Source organism: Octodon degus, unplaced genomic scaffold, assembly GCF_000260255.1.
Source record: "Octodon degus isolate 3935 unplaced genomic scaffold, OctDeg1.0 scaffold00207, whole genome shotgun sequence".
NCBI classification, from domain to species: domain Eukaryota; kingdom Metazoa; phylum Chordata; class Mammalia; order Rodentia; family Octodontidae; genus Octodon; species Octodon degus.
The window spans coordinates 917,595-939,273 of record NW_004524783.1 but is presented as its reverse complement, the minus strand read 5'-3'; the positions used below and the strand labels follow the sequence as shown (position 1 = coordinate 939,273).

The following is a 21,679-nucleotide window of genomic DNA, read 5'->3' as shown; positions in this document are numbered from 1 at the left end:
GAGGAGGAGGAGGAGGAGGAAGAGGAGGATGAGGAGGAGGATGAGGAGGAGGAGGAGAGGAGGAGAATGGGGAGGAAGAGGAGGAGGAGGAGGAGAGGAGGAGGAAGGGGATTTTAAAAGAAAATGATAAGGGAATCAACTGGCAAATATCAATGCATTTGAACATGTTTGAATATATTATCTGCATTCCACAATTCTCATTCTGGGAAAAATACCCAGGAAAGAAGCCAAGAACCTGCAGTGCTCTTGTGTCCCACACGGGCTAGGACACGCGCTGTGTTGCCCGTAAGGCTTGTGTCACACCCATCACACCCACAGTGTGCACCATCCACATGCACTCTGTGACTCTGATTTATCACCAAGAAAGCAACTCAAGGTGTGCACGTGCATCTCTGAGTGTGTGCATGCACATGTGTGTGCAGCACACCTGTCATGCAGTGAGCCAAGGCAGAAACGGATGTCAGGAAGCAGAGGAATTGTTCTCACCTGACCATAGTCTGTCTGGAAGACCACAACGCCCTCTGCACAGGAGTTTACAGTGCTTGGAAAATGCTGGCCATTTTCTCTCAGCCAGACCCGCGTTCCCTGTGAGCAGAAGAAACACAATTTAATCATGACTTTGCATTTTATCTTAAGGCTGAACATCACTCTCAAAATTACTGTGACGCTTCATGGCTGAGTCATTTTGCAAAGCAAATGTCTTTCTCATGCAATGAAGGACTTCTCAGACAGCAGCACACAGACTTTCCTACCCACTGGTGTGACACAGAGCAAGCCGGGCGCGCCAGGCTCTGCGGGCTGCTGCGCCGACCTGAGCAACTCCCGTGGCTCTCACGGGCATCCTACAGGGCAGGCACTACCGTGCCCTCACTTCGTGGAAGCAGGAACAGAGGCCTGCAAGAAAGGTACCTTGCCCACGACAGAGAGAGCACCACCCCAGGCAAGGGGCTCCAGCGCTCGCGAGGCAACCAGGTCACTGGCCATCTCCCCCTCTTTGGGAGTCCTTGGGCCTGGCTGCCCCCATCTTCCCAGGTTAAGCCGCACACACTGGCCCACTCCTGGGGCGCCCTACGTGCACTAAAAGCTATGTGTCCACTGCTCCAGATTCAGTCTGCCAGGATCACACCAAACACCCAACCAGCGTGACACTTGGGACTGTGACCCAAAAAGCTAGGACTTCAACATCCTATTGTATTATCATTGGGTCTGTTTGGGGGCACTGGTTCCATTTTTGTTTTTCAATTTCCAACAGAGAAGTGGCCAGTAACTTAGCAAGAGCCCGGGTAGGTGTTGAATCAAAGAAATCCAGTTCCTAATTCCATGCTTTTTCCATGTATCACGCTAATTCTGTATGTTCCCTCAAAATAATACATGACTGTACCAAATGCATTCATAAATCCAACAATTAAAACAGAGGTCTCTTTCACTGGCCAATTTTCATGTATTAACTATTCACTCCTGCTCATCTTCTTAGCAAAGTTTAACAAGATAGAAAATTTCCACCTAACAGTTCTTTCCTTAGAGTTAATGAGGGCTGTTTAAAAATCTATCAGCCAGGCTGGGAAGATAGCTCAGCGGTCTAAGTGCCTGCCTGCCAAGCCCAAGGTCCTGAGTTCAATCCCTGGTACCACATGCCATGCCAGCCCTGGAGCTCTGGAACCCCAGGTGTGGTGGCACACACCTGTAATCCCAGTGCTGAGACAAAAGGATCACTATGAGTCCAAACTGTGTAGTGAGACCCCTCTAAAAACAAAACAAAACAAAACAAAACAAAACAAAAAAAAAAAAAAACAACCCATCAGTCAGTGCCTAAAACATTTTCTGTTCCATGTTGTATGGGATTCCTTTTGGGTTGGATGAGAGCATTCGTGGACGGCTGCGCAAAGCTGCGGGGGCCCCAAAGGAGGGGGGCAGGAACTCAGGCAGTTCTCCAAGCATTTCCAAGATCAAGGCATCTGGAGGCCCCACAGTTGAAACTGAACAGACTCTTGTCCCCACTGATGATTCATAATCCCCCAGGGAGTCCTGCGACCTCCCACCCCCAGCCTCAGCCCTGCAGCAGACCCTCACCCGGCCATTCATTTCCCCGGGTTACAGGGTTTTCCGGTGTCCATCCTATCCACTACTTCTTGAACCATTGTCTAAAGAGGGCCTTGAGTGCTCCACTATTAGATGAAAAATAATGTCAAAACGCAAAGGAGCGGTTCCTGCTGCAGTCCCGCAGGCTGCCTGTCTAGAGAACACACCAACACCAGCAGAGCCAACTTCCCGTCTTCCCCTTCCCCTTCTGTTAGTCACGTTCCTCTGACTGGGGCTCTGGGCTGACACGCTGCTAACACACGGAAAGAATGACACAGCCGCCTGTCAGTCCTGGTTTCTTTACTCAGAAACAGCTGCCCCCAAGGAACATTTACGTCCAGCCCGCAAGGCTGTGCTCAAACATTTCATTCCCTGCCCTAACCACACTATTTGTGATGTCCTAGCGAAGGCTTCCAAGTGCCTAAATGCCTTTGTCACCCTCTTTTTATTTCATTATCAAAGACTGTGACAATGGCAGGCTTCAAAACCCTTCCAAATGCACACCTGTACGCAGCAGGACACTCATGAGCCAACGCACAGTGCGTCTCCAGCCCTGAGGGCGAGGTCCAAGACCTGCGTCCCTTTCAACAGGAAGCATTTCATACAGCTGCTTCCCAATTTGCTAAAACTGTTGATTAGGAGAATGAGATTAAGACTTGACAACACCACCAGTTAACAGAAGTAGTCACCAGGATTCAGATCAACCTCCCACCTGCTCAGGACCACACAGAGCACACTCTGCAGCCAGCGGCGGCTGTGCCTTCCTCAGAGCCTTGTGTGGTCCCTTTATGTTCCAGCAAGCACTGCCCAGTTTTCTGTTGACACAGCGCTCTCTGATCAAACACCAGCTCAGTTTCTGTGTCCAAAGGTCTTTTTCAACAGGTGTGAACAGCTACTGATAGCCAGTTCCCCAAGATTCTCCCTCCGTGGATCTGTGGCCCGCTGGCCAGCTCCCCTCAGCCCATAACGGACAGCTGTCTTCCAAAAGAAAGAAGGGAAATGCACTGAAAACACTGTGTTCTTTGATCAAAGTATAAACTTGCGATCTTTTTCTAAAAAATGTATTTAGTACAGGGTCTCACTACACAGATCAGACTCAGTGAGTCTCCTGTTTTAACCCCCCAAGTGCTGGGATTACAGGCGCGCACCACCACACCCAGTCTCAATCACTGTTTCAGCATGGCCCGGGGGCGGGGCCCGCAGGGCACACCAGGGATCGAACCCGGTCCCTGCATCTGGGCAAGCACTTCAGTCCACCGAACTATCTGGCCAGCCCAAACTTGTGATTTTCACAGAACTGGAATGGCCAAATAAAACCTCTGAAATGAATTTGTATAGATTGCTCTTGGTGTCTCCCCAGAGCCCCCAGTCCTCCCACCTCCACTCCATAAGAAGACAACATATATACCTCAAAAGAGGGCACCATGGACATCTAAAAATGAAGTCCAAGCAGACAGGTAACCAGACCATCCGTGTCAGAGTGGGGAAGAAAAATTGCCCAGCACATGCAAACCATTAGCATCAATCTGTTCAATAAGGCTAACAACTGAAAATACAATGCAGGCAACCTAACGTAGGGAGAAAGCGCGCAATTCAAGTAAACGTTGCCCTTGTAAGTGAGAGCAACACACCTAATCCTATTATTAAAACTTGGATAAGTTGCTGTTTTAATCTGAGACTCACGAGTGTTAACTAAAGACTCTTCTATACTTATTCACTAGTTACATTTCTGCAACGTCAAGAACTCACACGTAAATTCTCCTTTGATTTGCCGTCGTCCCGTAGTACCATCCCTTTCTCTAAAAGTGAGGTTCACAGAGGCTCCGTTTTCTTTTGCCACAAGTGATTTCCTGGCTCTAATAAAAAAGACTGACTCAAGTGTTTTTAGGGGTGTAAAGACACTGATGGGAATGTGAAGGGAACACCACGTCAGGAAGCTGTGCAGGCATTCTTTTGTTCATTTCCTGACAGTATTTTTTTTTTTTTATTTTAGAGAATTAAAAAATAAGACAACAACATTAAAAATGACGGAATTTCAAAACAAGATGATAGGAAATCAACAATAGTTATTGTATTGTATCTTGTTATCTTCAAAGTAGTTGCTCAGATTATCAGATATAAGCATGTAACATTGGTCCAAAAATTAAGCATTAATAACAATAAACCAATAGAAATTAGTATAATTATCTTGGCTATCGTGTGTGTGTGTGTGTGTGTGTGTGTGTGTGTGTGTGTGTGTTTCCCTTCCTTGAGCCAGCAAGATAGCTCAGTGGACTAAGTGCCTGCTTTGGCAAGCTCAGGGACCAGGGTTTGATCCCCAGCCCCACATGCCGCACGAGTCCCGCAACCAGATGCACTGAGCCAGTGATGGAGTGGTGATGCACACCGTAATCCCAGTGCTGGGGAAGCTGAAGACAGGAGAATCACTGAGTCCAAGATGCGCAATGAGACCCTGTACCAAATACACAAATGAGGGCCAGGGGAGATGGCTCAGTAGGATAAGCGCTTCCGTGGCAAGCGCAAGGGCCTGAGTTCAATCCCCGGAAAAAAGATTTATTCCAAATACACAAATGAAAAATAATTTTCTTCCCCTTCTTTCTTTCTTTTCTCCTTTCGCTAGAAGTTTCTTTCCCTTTTACAACATCTATTATTCTACTTTTCAGATTTTATTTACCCTTTCCGTTTCTTACACTAGGGAGACAATACAATGTTAGTTAAGTCATTTTTAGCTTTCTTAAAAAGCTAAAAATAACCTTACCACATGTCCCAACATTTCAACTCCTAGATATTTAACCTTCTTAAGAGAAAAGGAATTTTAAGGTCTTATATGCAAGTATTTTTAGCAGCATCATTGATAATGGCTAAGTACTAGAAACAATTCAAATGTCTACCGACTAGTATAGGGACCAACAAACAGGGTCAATCCACACAATGGAACTCCTCAGTACCAACTTTAAAAAACAAAACAAAACACCAATATTGTGTTAAATTTTGTAATCACCCGGCTCCAAGGTAGAAACATCAAGTTCGTGAAAGGGCTGGTGGAGTGAGGCTGCTGGCCTGACGTGGCTGAGAAGCAGAGCACAGGGAGGAGGGCTGGAGAGCGACTTCCTCAAGGCAGCCCCGTGCGCCTCCCTGCCAGGCCCAACCGCTCACGGCACACCCAGTGGTGGGGATCCCAGATTGACCCACTAAGGCATAAGCACCCCTATGATTCCGTCACTCTGCCAACAGTCGGCTCACCCAGCAGGCCGACAATTACAATCCACTGACACCTAGGTTTACAGTATGAAGCCAAACACAAAACAATATATTTTGGAACTTCCATTTAGTCAGTTTTTAAAAAATATTTTATTTTTTTTTTATTTTAGGGAAGGGTCTACAGGGTATTCAGGGTCTCACTACTAGATCCATCTCATAGTGATCCATCTGTTTACAGCCTCCCAAGAGCTGGGATTACAGGCACGTGCCACCATGCCCAATCTCAAGTGCTGTCTCAGTGTGCCCGGGGGTGCGGGGCAGGCATGGCAGGCCCTGAGATTGAACCCCTGGCCCCTGTGCCTGCTTGCAGGTGCTTTAATCCACTGAGCTATATGGCCGACCCCCTTAGTCAAGGTTTTGGGAAAGGTCACTCTACAGACACAGAAAGCAGGGGCTGGGGAGATAGCTCAGTGGCACAAGCGCCTGCCTTGCAAGTACAAGGTCCCAAGTTTGATCCCTGATTCCCACCTCCCACAGATTAAAAAGACAGAAAGGAGATGAACAGCTGCCCAGAAAGTTAGATATAAGAGATCCACAGATCAATTTGGGTGAGAAAGAGCATTTGGGAGTGATGACACTGCAGGATTGTGGGGATGTACTTACAAGCCAGTCAGTGGCGCACCTAACTGGGTAACTTCAAATCATTTAGACGTGAAAGAGAACCGATTTCCTTCTCAGTGCTACATGAATGTTCTTAGCCATCCCACAGTAGGAAAACCCACTCCTGTCTCCATAACTGACCAATGGAGGAGTTGGGAAACACTCAAAAGTCCATAGGGCTGGATCCCGGCTGAATTCTCTCCTCTGCTCTGACACGGATTGGTGGCTAGGAGACGAAGCTCTACGCTAAGGATGAGATGGCACTCGGCGGCTGGCCATGTCCCACAGGAAAATGATGCTTAGGTCCCTGGTGAAAGGACTCGTGTCTGGAAGTGCCTACCCTGCCCTGGCCAAGGAGCGCCACGCACCCAGGCCTGGCCACCATTCCTGTGGTCAGGTACAGCTCCTTCCACGGCCAGAGCACAGTGAAGGCGTGGCAGCCGCCCCACTTGCGGCCTCCCGGCCCTGCACACACAGTTTCTGACTCCTGCTTTACGGTGAAGAGGACAACAGCAGCAGCCCTGCAAGAAGCTATTCAATTTTCCTTGATTTGAAAAATAATTCTTTCTGTTAAAAAGTAGCTTAAAGTTAAGGTAGGTCAACATCCCAAAAAAGATGCAGTCAAGGGGGCTGGGGATATAGCTCAGTGGCATAAGCGCCTGCCTGGCAAGTTCAAAGTCCTGAGTTCAATCCCTGGTTCCGCAAAAAAAAAAAAAAAAGAAGCAGTTGTGCGCTCTAAGTACAGCAAATATTCACTGGACAAGCACACGCCTCAGCCGGGACGCAGGACAGAGCTCCGGGGCCCTGGTTCTCGCGCCTGCTCAGCTGGCCCACTGCAGTCCCACAGTTCAGCATCCTTCAGCGACCAACAGGACCATGTCACAATTTTTTTTTAAGATTCAAAGTTCAAATCATTTTAGCCTGAATCAGCAAATGAACAGGGTAGTAGCTGCAGTAAATTCAGCAGCTAAAAGAAAGTTTTTCTCCTTCTCTTCAATGCATGAATTTAGAAGACCGCTGGTACAGAACCCCAAGATGGGGGATTGAACTGCATCCCCTGCACCTGAATATGTTTTCCCAAGCAGGCACTTTAAACACCTGGACTAACCCACAAGTCCCAGGACCTTGTTCTTAATAAACTCTAGAGTATGTGGATAATGTGTTGCAACAATAAGACTCTAAACAGCACTTTTTCTCCTATTTTAGTGTTCCATGCCCTTCATAGTAAGAAAGTCTAATGTAGTAGGTGCTGTCTCTAATTTTATTACATAAATCCACAAAGGACATGTGACTTTTATAACACAAAATCCTAGTACATGTTTTGAACAATGACACTACACAGTGTGATGGAGAAAACTCACTTTAATACTTAAATCTAAAGAAAATACAATAAAAGGCAAATTGTCATTACTCCTCCTCAGAATGTCTACCCCCCTCCCCCGCACACACACTTCAAACACACTTCTCCCACTGCTCTCGCCACTTTCTGCAGCAGTTCTGGAGGTCCTCTTTCCAGAGTATCTTTGGTTGTGCTGTTCTGGGCGCCTTTTCCAAAGTGACTCAAACAGTTTACTTTTCTTATTTTGAAATTGAGGAAGAGCTAGAAATCACACAGTGCTCGATCTAGTGAATGGGGGGGGGTGAGGACACACTATAATGTTTTTATTTGACAGAAATTGCATGGGCTAGCCAGACAGCTCAGCAGACTAAAGTGTCTGCCCCTGCCTGCTGTGCCGGCCCCGCCCCCAGGGCACGCAGAGAGCTACTGAGACTGGGCATGGTGGTGCGCCCCTGTAATCCCAGCACTTGGTTGGCTGCAAACAGGAGGATCACTACAAGTCTGATCTACGCAGTGAGACCCTGAAGACCTTGTATCAAATACATAAAAAAGAAATTGCAGTAAACATGTGACTAGTGAAGGAAAAATTGTTACAGTAAGGCACATTGCTATGAATTCTGATCAAAATCCACCCCCTTGCTTTGAACACAATCCATCGTTCTTAGGAATGTGTGTTTTATTTAGTAAGTTTTTTTTTTTTTTAAACCTATAATCACTCCTTGTATTGACATTGTGGAATAGATAATTCTTTGCCTGAGGGTTGGGTATTGTCCTGGTTAGAAAGCATTGTTCTGGACTGATACAAAGGAATAGTCAAGTCTGTCGATTGTCCCACTGAATTAATGGAAAGAGCTCGCCATCTACATTCCTGGCTCTAAACACCCTCCACCCAGGCAGACAGCACCTGCAGCAGATCCATTTCTGGGGCCCAAGGAAGTCACTGTTTGACTCCAGTGCAGGGCAAACACAAGGCGGAGGCTCCAGCCCCTGGGCTGGCAGTGGTGCCGGGGCCTCCGCACCTCCTCCTGTGCCCGTGGGCCCTTTGCTCTGCAGGAAGCGGCTCCTGGAGACTGTAGGGAGATGACCAGCACTGTGTGGGCACCGCATGTCCACCATGCCCTTTACTCCAACTTCCGTACATTTCAGTCCTCAGTGCAAAAGTCCTTGGGATGCATGGAGGAATGAAGTGAAAACGGGTGTGGAAAAGGCAGGAAGCAGCAGGGGCAAAACCTGGGGACTGCGAGGGATGTGGGGGGACCTAAGCCTTGCTCTGCTGAGGTCCCCTCCTACCCCAGCAGGGCTGGAAACAGCACAGAAGGAACACAGCCACTAGACCAGCGTCCCTGTCGTCTGGAGCCGTCACTGCCCTGGCGGCCTTTCTGCACCCGGGCCATGAGACACAGCAACCAGGCAGTGAGCAGTTACTAGCTAGGTCACTAGGCCAGCCCCGGGGAGGGGTTTCGTGTCTCCTGGCAGCAGGCTCTGGACTCAAGGCCAGCAATCATCTGAGAACAACTGACCCAGATTTGGAAGAGGAAAGGTTTCCTTCTGCCCAGGGCTGAGATGGCTCTGAAGGGAACGTGGGTAGTTTCAGGCTCAGGTGATCAGACCAGAAAGCGCCACCCTGTACCCACCACAGAAAGGGGAGAGCAACAGTGAGCCTGAACGAGGAGCCTGCGAGAGCGGGAGCGCACAGCCTGTAATTCAAGACGCTGAAATACAGCGCAGAACAAGCCAAGCTTGTGGAGCAACAAGGCACTGTGAATGGCCACTCCACAAACAACTGTGCCGCGACCGTCGGAGCTGACCTTCGGAGCTGAAGGCACCTCGGCCTCCAGGGGAGCTTGTGTTGCTGACTGTCTGCTGTAAACTATGTCCTGGACATATGCTTCGCCCAAACACTGGGCAGGCTGTGTGGTTAACTTGTCAGACAGGCCTGGAACTGCTGGGTTACTGTGCATTTCTAAATGTGCTTCGGAGTGCAGCCACAATGTAGCTTTCAGCTAGTCTCCAGCAGCAGCAGTGGCAGCAGCTCTGGGCCTGTGCACAAAGGGAGCATTTGCAATTCTAACAGCACGGATGTAGGAAGAGTGCCACAAACGAGCACCTCCCCAGTGCCTAAAGAGCTCGGTCTAAGCACACTGAGGCAGGCCTGCCTGCAGAAGTCACTACTACAAAGTTCACGGGCGAGGCTGTCCCACATCTTGGCCTGCACAGATCCACAGCACACCTGAGAGGGATCGCGTGCCATCCTGTTCTTTCAATGGTAGCAAACTCTGTCACCAACGTCTGCTACCAAGAGGAGCCACTTCCAGACAGATACTAATAGAGGAGTGTATGAGTAGCAGCAGGTGAGAAAGACGGAGAAAAAGAAAACAGTGGAAGGTCTTGTTCTGTTTCCAACAAACCACCCTCTGCTTAGGGTTCCCAAGGTATGCTCACGGACTCCCCACACTCCCAGTCAAAAGCAAAACCAAAAGCAGCCGCTGGGTGGTGAAATCACCAAATTCGGCCCAAGTGATGGCCTCCAATATGCCCACTCACTCAAGCCCTGGATTCTACATTTTGATTTATCCACCTTTCTCACAATTCCATAAAATGCCTTTTGAGCTACTCTTCTGAACCACAGCAACTACAAGTATTCTCAAAAACACCACCAAAAGAAAGGAGAAAACTCCAAGTTGCTGGGGTCACCTCCACAGCTACACACATGACAACATAAGAAACAAGAGTCATACAAGCCCATCTGTTACTCAACCAGTCCTCAGTGCATGCACCCCAAGTTCATTCATCCACTTGTGATTTGCTCCACCCACCCATCCTCGTACGAGCTCATTCTTCCAAAATAACATCCTCTGACCCCCTGCTACGTGCCCGGTGTTGGTGGCTTTAAGCGCACATACGATCCTCCCGGCTGTAGGGCTCCTAAGGGCAGACGCAGCCCTTGTAACACTTCCTTGCCCAGCCTCTTTGTTCCACGGGGAGTAATTACACAACAGAAGGAGAGGAGGAGGAGAAATGGAATGGGAACATAAGGTACGAATTGTATGACACTTTTCTGATGCTAATAACCTAACCCCCAAGAGGACCGCTGTTTAGGGGACACCAGAAAAATCAGCTGGTGTCAGAAGAGCATCCCGTTCCTCCTGAGCAAAGCAGGGGCACAGAGAGGACGGGCGGCACAGAGAGGAAGGGCGGCTCAGAGAGGACGGGCGGCTCAGAGAGGACGGGCGGCTCAGAGAGGATGGGCGGCTCAGAGAGGACGGGCGACAAGAAAAAGACCACCTCAGAGGCCAGGACGAGGCCGCAGGCCTCTGGCACATCCCTACCCTGCTGCCCTTTCTACGTTGACAAGAACATTTGGAAAAATGAAGAACTACAAATAAACAGCACTGATAAGATTATCTCAAAGTGAAATCTTGGTCCTGTTCTGGCTACCACCTGTCTATAGAAAAAATACGCAAACTCACTCAGAACAGGGGTGTACTGTTACATCCCCAAAATGGATGACCCCGGAGTGCAGCAGCAGGAAAGGACCCTGAAAACAGCGACTTCCCATTCCTGCTGCAGACACGCTACGTAATTGCTTCGCAGAACTCTAGTCAGTCTCAAAGCAAAGCTTTCCACAAAGCTGCACTTATGAATGATAAAGTACACAAAGGTTAAGTCCAGGCAAAAAGAGCTAACACAGGGTGACAATGTAGGCAAACTGGAACCCTCTGAAGCTGCAGTTATGGGCCAGCCAGGGAGCCCAGCAGATTAAAGCACCTGCTTAGGCAGATGCAGGGACTGGGGTTTGATCCCAGGCATGCCATGCTGGTCCCGCCCCAGGGTGCACTGACACCCCCCCACCCCCGGCCGTAGACCCTGTGCTAAATATATTTAAAAAAAGAAAAGCTGCAGCAAAGAACAGAAAATGGTAAGCTTCCCTGGAAAAGTGTGATGAGTCTTCAGAAGTTAAATGTCAAGTGCCCATGTGACCCAGTGCTAGGGACGCACCCAGGAGAAACCCTTCCGTCCACACAAACAGCACCTCATTCACAGTAGCTGAAAACAGAGACAGCCCTAATGAAATGATTTTTTAAAATGTGCTATATTGAAACAATGAGATGCTTCATGAAAAAGAATGACAAATTAGTGGAAGCCACAACAGGTGCAAGTGTTGGAGGCTTTCTTTGTTCTGCAAACGAAGCTGGTCACAAGAGACCACATCTCTAGTCCATTTCTACGACCTGTCTACAAGGTGAATCCACACAGACAGAAGACACACTGGGCGCTTCAGGGGCCAGGAATCAAGAGAGGATAAGAAGGGACTGCTGAGAAGATGTGGAGTTTCGAACAAAATGTTCCAGAATTAGATAGTTGGTGAAGACGCTGCTCGTACACTTGAAGAGAGCACAGCTTATGATACGTGAATCAGATCACAAATAATGGAGGAAAGTGAGACACAGACAGATAGCCACGGGGAAGAACAGGTGACTCAGGCGGGCTCCCATTCACTCAGCTCCAGCTGCCCTCAGGCCGGCTTCACCCGCAGCCCCTCCCTGCGCTTGCCTAGAAGCTCTCTTTCCAGCATGCAGTAGTTTTTGCTCATTTTTTCACTTACAAGCAAAGGCATAATGGCTACTGTATTTGTCACATACAAATACCATGACTTGCAGATGCTAGCTAGGCTGCAGTTCACACTCATCTAGCCACGTGTCACAGCTTCAGGGTTTTCCAAGGGGAACAGTACAATGTAGGACACACCTCTTATAAGATTGTAACAGTCACCCAAAGAATAATATACAAAAAGAGTGCAGAAAATCTGTCCACATAGTAAAGAACAAAGAGTCCAGCTGAGGGCCTGGAGCCCATGATAGTGTCCTGCATGGGTCCAGCTGAGGCCGAGAACCCACGGCAATGTCTCACGCAGGCCTGCTTCACGGAGCTGCGCTGGGAAGGCCCCAAGGTCAGTGGCAGAAGCTAGAAAGTCTACGCCAGCGGGATGAAGGGTCCGCGCCAGCAGGCTGAGGGGTCTCAACCGAAGGCAGGAAACAAAAATTAGGGCAAGAATCAGAGCTCCCCTGAGAAGTGCCACAGCCATTGTAGCAGTGATGTCTCCAGCTCCTCCGAGGATGAAGAGAGCGGAGTCCCCATCAGGAAAGCCAGAGCGACAAGCTTCTCCAGGAGGCTGAGCTGTACACTGTCTCCCCCCGGAGCCAGGTAGCGATGCTCAAGGGGAGGACCAGAGCTCCCCCAGCCGTTCTCAGTGAAGAGACCCTGAGTTACTTCTCCAACAAGAACAACCAAGTTCCCCAGGAAAGCCAGCATGCTTGGGTCCTCTAGCAGAATAGCCCAAGAGAACCAGCAGCTCCCCAATAGCTGCCACCAGCTCCCAACAGCCTCCATCCTTCTTCACTTCTGCCTCTTGTGCTGCTGGTGACAACTGTCAGGTGGGTTCAGTTTAGCTGGGTGTCACAAGTTGACCACTGGCTGCCAATCCACCATACCATGCACTCTCCTCTCCTGTGGGCTGAAGCCCATATACAGCTGTCATGTGCTTTCTCTTGGTCATGAGAACGAGACGTCTCAGGGCTTTTCATTGTGTGCTGTACTAACATCACATCATCTGCATGACCCTCTAGAGGCAGGAGTGGATTTAACTGCCAGTTACATTTTCCAGACTTAAAGCAGGGCACAAGTACTGGATGAGGGCTAAGTATTTCACCCATCCATCTATCCATCCATCCATCCATCCATCCATCCATCTATCCATCTATCCATCCACCCATCATCCATTCATCATCCATCCATCCATCCATCATCCATCCATCCATCATCTATCCATCATCCATCCATCCATCCATCCATCCATCCATCCATCCATCATCTATCCATCATCCATCCATCCATCCATCATCCATCCATCCATCCATCATCCATCCATCCATCATCCATCCATCCATCATCTAACCATCATCCATCCATCCATCCATCCATCCATCATCCATCCATCCATCCATCCATCCATCCATCCATCCATCATCTATCCATCATCCATCCATCCATCATCCATCCATCCATCCATCCATCCATCCATCCATCCATCATCCATCCATCCACCATCTATCCATCATCCATCCATCCATCATCCATTCATCCATCCATCCATCCATCCATCCATCATCCATCCATCCATCCATCCATCCATCCATCCATCATCTATCCATCACCCATCCATCCATCCATCATCCATCCATCCATCATCTATCCATCATCCATCCATCCATCCATCATCCATCCATCCATCCATCCATCCATCCAGCCATCATCCATCCATCCACTCTCACTCATCACCCCCAGTTCCAGCTCAGCCTTCCACTGCAGGCCTGGTCCATACCCTGTAGCACCTACAGGCCCAGGATTAGTGCTGCTCACAGATGGCCTGTCAGGGCCACTGGCAGGCCTCAGAATGGGGCTGCAGAAATGGCACCTGAAGCTCCCCCAGAGGACAGGGACTCAAACTGCAGCTCTTCTGACCGTGGCTCTGGTCGGCTCCCAATGACTTGAGGTGACACATAGCTGCACTGAGGAGCAGCACAAGAAGATCCCGTGGGACTGGGGCGGCCCATTAATGTGCTCTGCCCACTGCGGCAAGTGTCTGTGCCAGGGCCCTGCCACTGGCACCTCCTTGGGTCACACCCAGATGGTTTCCAGCCACCACACTGATTTAATTTTCCTCCAAGTCATGCTACAGAGCTGCAGAAAGTACAGGCCTTGAATGAGCCACATGCCCAACTCTTCTTCCAAACCACCAAAGCAACAATTTGGCCTGTACCCAGCTATGAAGCACTTAAAGCTCACTTAGCAATGCCAGCCTTGCCCACCAAGAAGGAGATCGGTGGGCTGAGGAGGGGGGAATGCTGACATCCGCCAGGGCCTGTGCTTGTTCTTGAAACTTACTAAGATTTTATCTTAATAAAATTCTCTTTCGGCACTAAAATCCGTTTTCATCTCCCTCCACGTCCTATCTCCTCTCGTCTTTTCACAGGTGTCTGGGAAGAGGGTGACACTTTTTCTAAAAAAACAGGGGTGCACGTGCGGCTCAGGGTTAGAGTATGTGATACGTTCAAGGCCCGGAGTTTAATCACCAGAACCAAATGGGCGACAGCACCGACCATCCGCTCAGCTCCCCTTGCGGGTCCCCGCTATGAAAGTATGGTGCAATCAGAAGGTCGCAGATGCAAGAAGTAGGAACACAGACACCCGGAAGGGGACAGGACAAGCCAGCCAGGCAGGAGAACACGGGCAAGCGAGGTCGCTGCTATTTTTAAGTGAACTTGTCATTTTAGAAAACTTTATAGAGTGTGCCGAGAAGTTGCAAAGACAATACAAGTCGTCCCTGTACCTCCCTCCCCCAAGATCACATCTTACGTGCCGCCTGTCACATTGAGAAATCGCAATACCACCCTTATCTAGATTGCACCAGCTTTCTGCTGATGGCCTTTCCCTGTCGCATGACCTTGCCCACAACACTGTATCCAGCCTCTGTGCCAGCCCTGGCTTTTCTGGTCAGTGACGGTTTCTCAGACTCTCCCCTCACAGCACGGCCTTGACAGTCTTATAGAACAATAGCCAGATATTTCAGAGGCTGTCACTCAGGAAGGGACAATCTGGAGATGTTTTCAGGGCAGACTGAAGATACGGCTTGCACGTGTCCCCCAGATTTCACATGTGGGAAATTTGGTCGCCAAGGCATTGCTGGGGAGTGGTGGGACCTTGGGGAGGTGATGGGCCATGGAAGTAGATGAAACCACTCAAGGGTGAACTGTTAGTGGGTTGGCACGGTGGCTTTGTTAAAGATGGGCCCTTGGGCACCCTTTCACTGTCTCCCCATGCACCATGACAATGAAATGAGGAGGGACTGCCTTATTTGGGAAGTCCAAGGGAGATTTTCAAAGGCGAGGCGCCCAACTTATAGAACACATGTGTTCAAGGTATCAGCAACAGCATAGAGCCAGAGCCCAAGAGCAGCCTGCACTTTTTTCCCCCCTGTGGAATTCTTTATTGTTTTTAAACTAGGCATTGAACTCAGAACCTTGTGTTTAACAGGCAGGTGCTGTACCACTGGGCTAAATCCCCAGCCCTTGTATATTCCTTATACAGGTTGTTATCTCATATCCACTGCTAAGTCACAATTGCATAACTACATTCCACTGTGCACTTATGCTAGAAACCAGGGTCACGTCCTCAGGTGTCCTTGGACACCCCCGAGCCTTGGAGCTGGCTGAGAGCTTCTCCACAGGAGGTCTGACCAGATGCCAGCACCAGACTCCTGGAATTCCACCTGCAGAACTCTGAGCTAAGTAAGCTCCCGTTCTTTATAAGCTACCTGGTTTTAGTGATTTGTGATAGTAAACAGAATATGAGCCAAGACAGGAAAGGTCTGCAGAGACGCCTCAATAATTCAGCAAGTCAAACTGCCTGCACAGGAATCTTGGACTTACCGATTCCAGCTGTGTGACCTGGGACACAACCTCTGTGGGCCTCAGTTTTCTACCAACAGAAAGGGGAAAAGGAAATATGGTCCACCTTGGAGAAAAAGGGTGCAGGTGAGTGAGGGGACAACCCACATTCTTCCAGCAGGCAGAGAGGACCAGAGACCCACTTCACAACCGGATGCTGCACCAGACACTGGGCAAGGACTCCTGGCAGCCGCACTTCCTTCCCAGTGAATTTGAACTTGATGCCACATGAACTAATTTGGAGACTGACTTGGGGTTCAGGGCCCCACGGACTGGCGAGGAAGCAAGCGGGGAGCCTCCTGGAGCCCAGATCTGCGCCTGGCTGGGCCAGACAGAGCCTCCCGTGCAAGAGCTGATTTTCTGTGAATGCGCTTGGAGCCAGCGAGGGACACAACACGCTGCCCACTGGCCTGCGCAGCTCTCCTTATTCAGTACCGCAAGCCCTCAGCAGGGCTGCACGCCCAAGCAATGGAGTGTCCACTTCGGTCCAGCCCCTAACAGCAGCCTCAGACGTCCGCTTGCCCCACAAGGCCTAAAACTGCCCTCGCTTACCGACAAAATCCCTTTAGCGTGCAATACAACGTGCCTTTTCCAAATTCCGTTTCACACACGCACACACAGGCACGTGTGCACAGCAGCCAGACCATCTTGGAGGATCAATCTTTGTCTCAGTCAAAAGACCCGCAGTCACTCCACACTTGGAAAGACTGCCTGGAGCAGCGTAGCCGTGGGGAACGTGGGGCTGGGGTGCAGACCCTGCTGGGGTGAACTGGAGAAGGAGCCCAGCCCAGGGGCTGCGCCTGAGGCTGCCCTGTAAATGAAGCCCTGTACCTTTGTGGGTCCCAGAAGCTCCGAATCCTAAAATGAAGGAAACACAGCGACTTCTGCTTGCTCATCAGCCTCTTCGCCTCCTTTGCTTGGCTGACCCCATCTAGGACACTGTGGCCTCGGTCCACTCTGCCTCTGTGGCTCCCAGGAAGCCTCTTCCTGCCAGAGCAGCAGTGGCGAGAATGGACAATGGGACCAGCCCCGAGACACAGGGTCACCCGGAGGACTTCCCCAGGGCGGACCTCCAGCAGGCCCAGCCCTCCTTCCCAGACCACTCCAGCCACAACTTAAGGACATTTCTCCCCAAATGACCCACCCTGCACCCCTCCATAAGTAGCCTGGCTGCAGGCTGGACATAAGGGTTCTTGTGCAACAAACTCATAAGGGTCAGAGCCCAGCTGGAGAGTCGGGTGCTGCAGGTGACAGTCCCAGCCCCTGGCCTCTTTGCCCTCTACAAGCTGGTCTTGCTTCTTCCCTGTCAGCAGTGGAGCTCTTCTCCCCGTCGCAGACCCAAAGGACAGAAAGGTCACAGGCAGACAAAGCCAAGACTCAGGCACCACCTCCTCCAGTAGCCAGGGGAACTTCCAGTCACGGTCAGAGGGCAGGAGCGCTGTGCACGAGATGCTCTCAGATCTGAGCTTACAGCAGAGCCGGACCCAGGCCGCGGGGCCTCACGTGGCACCAAAGCTCAAGGCCGAGTCCAGAGGGGAAGGCTGCGCAGCAGGAGCTAGCTCGCTGGCTACTCATCACGATGGGATCGTGACTGGGTGAGGGCAGTATCGGGACAGCGGGGCCGGGCCCTCCAGCCGCTCAGCAGATGAGAGAGGGCCCCCTTCCCTCTCACCTGCAAACTCGCGACTTGGTGATTTTCGACCAGGCCTAACTCTGAAAAAGGCCTCACATGAAGCAAACATCAGCTTAAACACAGAGCAAGAACCACTGAGGCAAACAGCTTGCCCCAGAGACAACATCTGTTTAAACACAGACAAGGAGAGAAGAACAGGAGGTGGAAACTATTAAAAACTCTGCCTAAAGGGTGGAATGCGTTGCTCACGAGGACATTATCGTAGATGCTTTTACGCACCTCCACAGCTCCGGCTTGAGCCAACACCTAGCATTCGGTGCAACCCAAGTACTCGTTTCAAAATTATTTCATCGGCAATCCACATAAAATGTCATTTAAAAAGTATCTAAGAAGACTCCACAGCGGTACGCCTATAACCAAATTGGCTTGCTGACTGCTTCGCTGGCGTGCATTCTGCAAAGTCCATGTGCTGGAAACTAAATCCCCAACTGCGACAGCTGAGAAGGGGGACCCTTAAACCGCAAAAGTGACGACAGAGGATAGGAATAGGGAGGCCACTTCTGCAAGAGAAGGGGACCAGGAGGTGGAGGCAGAGAGGGCAAGGGGACCAAGAAAGAATTAAGATCTGCTGTGTACCAGCTCCCTGGAAGAACGCGGTCATTGTGTACTGCAGGTACCTACCAAGAAAACCAAAGAGGCCAGGAGGTCATGCGGGCACTGCCCTCATGGGCGGATTAGTGCCCATCCCTAAGGAGACTGTCAGTTCTCGTGAGAGCAATCCTAGCCTTCTCCCGCAGAGGCTCTCCTGCCCTGCTGCCCCAGGTACGGGTATTGCAGCAAGAAGGTCCTGGGCAGATGCTGACCCTTCAGCCCTGTAGGTCCCAGCCTCTACGGCAGTAAGAAATGAATCTCTTGGGCTGGAGAGATGGCTCAGTGGTCTAAAGCACCTACTTAGAACAAGCTTAGCAAAGCATCAGGGACCGCGGTTCAATCCCCCAGCACCACATGCCAGCCAGCCCCGCCCCCTGGTGGGCTGAGCTGGCCACACACACACACACCACTCTCTCTCTCTCTCTCTCTCTCTCTCTCTCTCTCTCTCAAATAAATAAAAAAAAAGAAAAAAAAAGAAATGAATCTCTAGTTTTTAGAGAAGGAAAATTTAAAGTCATTTAACTTACATTTAAAAAACACTATTAACTGTAGGGTACATTTTAAGAGTGGAGTGTAAGCTGCCTTCCAACAAGCCATAAATCTTGAATGGGCCAAGAAAGTGAAATATTTATACACAATGGATACTACTCTGCCATAACAAAGGGTTTGCTAGAGCCATCTGTAGGAAAGTGGATGTACTTGAAAGCGTAAGGTCAACTGAAATAAGTAGGACACACGTTCTTAAGTATCTTTTCCTCGCATATGAAAACTCAGAGTATAAGTAGTAAGAGTAAAGGAAAAGATAGATCACAGGAAATAGATGCTTTGCAAAAGGGAAGGGGACCAAGGGATGGAGGGGAGGGAGAGGAAGGGGGACTGAATACAACGAGGACAGGCTCTGTGCCCGCTCCCCGCGAGGAAGGTCATCCTGCAATGAACACATGCACTAATAAGCATATTTTAAAGACAAAACCAAACAAAAAGACTTATCTCAGCATACAACAAAGACACTAAACTGTCCCTGTCTGTGAGAAAACCTCCTTTGTAGAAGAGCGTGTTGCCCTAGAGATAGTGATATAACACCACCAGGGCCTGGCGCAAGACTACGCCAAGTGCCCAAGCTGTGTTGGCAGCCAGCACCCCCAAGGAGCCCGTGCAAATCTGCACAAGGCCCGCAGCCGGCTCTTCAGCTGGCAGTAAATCTTCCATGCAGACGTCCGCACAAAGCCTTGCGCGGCCCTCTCCTGCCAACTCCCGCAGACTGGAAGACCCCTTCGCGCAGACAATCCAGCTTCTTTGTTCTGCACACAAATGCTCACAGCCTTGGAAATCTCAGACAGCCACCACTCATCCCCACACTGCCATCAGAGCCTGCGGTGACAGCTCCCCCAGGGGACCTGGTGTGAGTACAGGGAAGACACAGCATCACTGAAGGACAGAGCCAAGAGGGCCCCAGCCCATCGCTGAACCTGAAAGGTCACACATTCCCCAGAGAGGCTTGCTTACAACGCAAGCAGTGTCTCATAGGAAAACCAGCAAGAGCAGCGAGCACTGCCCAGGCAGCCAAGGGAAGTCGGGACAGCACTGTTAGCCAGCAGGCACGTGGGTCCGCGAGGAGTGCTAGGCAAACTGCAGACCCAAAGCTTCAAGAGGTCCTTGAACTTGCGTGCTGAGGAAGTGCTGCCTCTGGGCTGGGCGTCCCTGCTGTCATCAGGAGATAAGCTACTGCCTGGCAGGCACTCCTGGGGTCCCGAAGGCTGCCGCTCTGTGAACAGATAGCACAGCAGCTCCCAGGCCAGCAGAGATAAGGCTGTCAGGAGCTCCGCTGCAGCCTCCAGCTCCACAGTCTTCCGGTCTGCCCAGATGTGATGTTAAACTCTTCACCCATCACTTTAAAAGAGAGAAGCTACACGCCATGCGTGGTGGCCCATGCCCCTGGCTTCTCCAGAGGCTGAAGCAGGATGATCACTTGAGCCCAAGAGTTTGAGCCCTGCAGGGGTAGCACGAGGAGATGCTTCCTCTGCCCCCATCTTTTTTTTTTTTTTTTTAATTTTTTTGAAAAATTCCTGACATTACAGAACTAAACTGAAATGTATTAATATTGTACTCTTACATTTTCATGATAAACGGAAAAATTCATGAGCCAACAAAACAAAACAAAACAAAAAAGAGAGAAGCTTATAAAAACTAAATATGGATCTCAGCATAAACAGCTGAACAGAGAAAGGAATTAAAATGTCTTAATTGAAAAATCATGAGTGGATGATCAAGTGTATAGAAACTGAAAATTTACAAACTATTTAAAACCCGGAATCGCTGACTGTTCAGAAACTACACAGACGGACCATGGGTGACGGTGAAGAGCAGAAAGGGTGATGGACGAAGCTGCATTGTTCTGGCTGCTCCCAGGCCACCCGTCTCCGAGGAAAGCCTGACACTGATTAGATACTGAGCCAGGCTAGTGCTGGCAGCAGATCCAGTGGTGGTAACCTGCCCAGCAGTAGATCCTTCCGCTGGGTTCTCAACTTTGATCTGCGCCCCAGACATCTGACGGATCTCATTGATTTTGGCGCCTTGACGGCCAATTACACAGCCAATCAAATCGTTTGGAATGGTGAGCTCATGAGAAGTAGTCTGAGCAGATGCATCCAAACCTGCACTGAATCCGGTGCTGCCCTGCGTCATGGGAAAATGAGACTGCGGCACTGCCACCTGGTGCAGCTTGGTCAAATCCGGCTGTGGAATGGCATGCTGTCCTCGAATGGTATAGGCCTGACCACCTGCAAAGACGACTGGAGAACTTGATGGCTTGGGCCGGTTCGGGATGGTCACGCCCTTCGGGGGGACTCCAACATGACCACGCAGGTCTGTTTGACACACTCAGTGATGGAATGCGGGGTGCCAGCGGTAGTGATGGCCCGCTCAGCTGAACTGGGGAGCACATCTCCTGCCACTCGGACCTGCGCCCCTGTACTCTCTCGTACTCTCGTACTTCCTTCATCTTGCAACCGCCTTTCCCAATGAGAGAGCCACACTGACTAGCAGGGACCACCAGCCTCAGAGTGACCGGGGGTCTACTGGAGGCTGTGCTATTGTCATAGAGCTGCTGATGTCCTCTTCCAGTTTGTCAGTGATCATAGCAAAGGCTTTGAAGATGGCATTAGTGGGTCCAGCCAAAGTGATAATTCGCTCAGGACAATTCCCTCCTGAGATGTTGATACGTGCACCACTCTCCTCACGCACCTTCTTTCTGATTCTCCTTTCTTTCCAATGATACTGCCAACTTCCTTCCCATGCATAATAGCTGGATGGTGAGAGTGACATTTAATCCACCTTTAATCACACCGGTGTCTATGTCGAATACTACGGGAAGCTGGACTTTTTGAGTGCTCAAGTCTTTGGTCACTGGGGGTGGGGGTTAAAGCCAAAAACTGAAGGCGTGAGGCTACTGAGGGCAATGTTGATACCTGCACCACTCTCCTCACGCACCTTCTTTCTGATTCTCCTTTCTTCTGAGGGGAAAAGGGGAAAAGGGGAGCGGGTGGGAAGGGGAAGGGCAGGAGGGCGGGGGCGGAACAACAGGGGTGGGCGGGAAGGCACCCCCCCCCC

At 50.2% G+C, this 21,679-nt stretch overlaps 1 protein-coding gene and 1 pseudogene across 1 annotated transcript in view; both read right to left on the bottom strand.

Annotated features, from left to right (window-relative positions):
- Myo10 (myosin X) overlaps positions 1-21,679 on the bottom strand; it is a 237,948-nt gene that overhangs the window by 184,926 nt on the left and 31,343 nt on the right. The window contains exon 2 of the mRNA XM_023704945.1: positions 487-585. Within this exon, the coding sequence (XP_023560713.1) occupies positions 487-585 (99 nt within the window). The remainder of the gene's footprint in view (positions 1-486; positions 586-21,679) is intronic.
- The window catches only part of LOC101567320, a 3,215-nt pseudogene continuing 1,937 nt past the window's right edge, over positions 20,402-21,679 (bottom strand).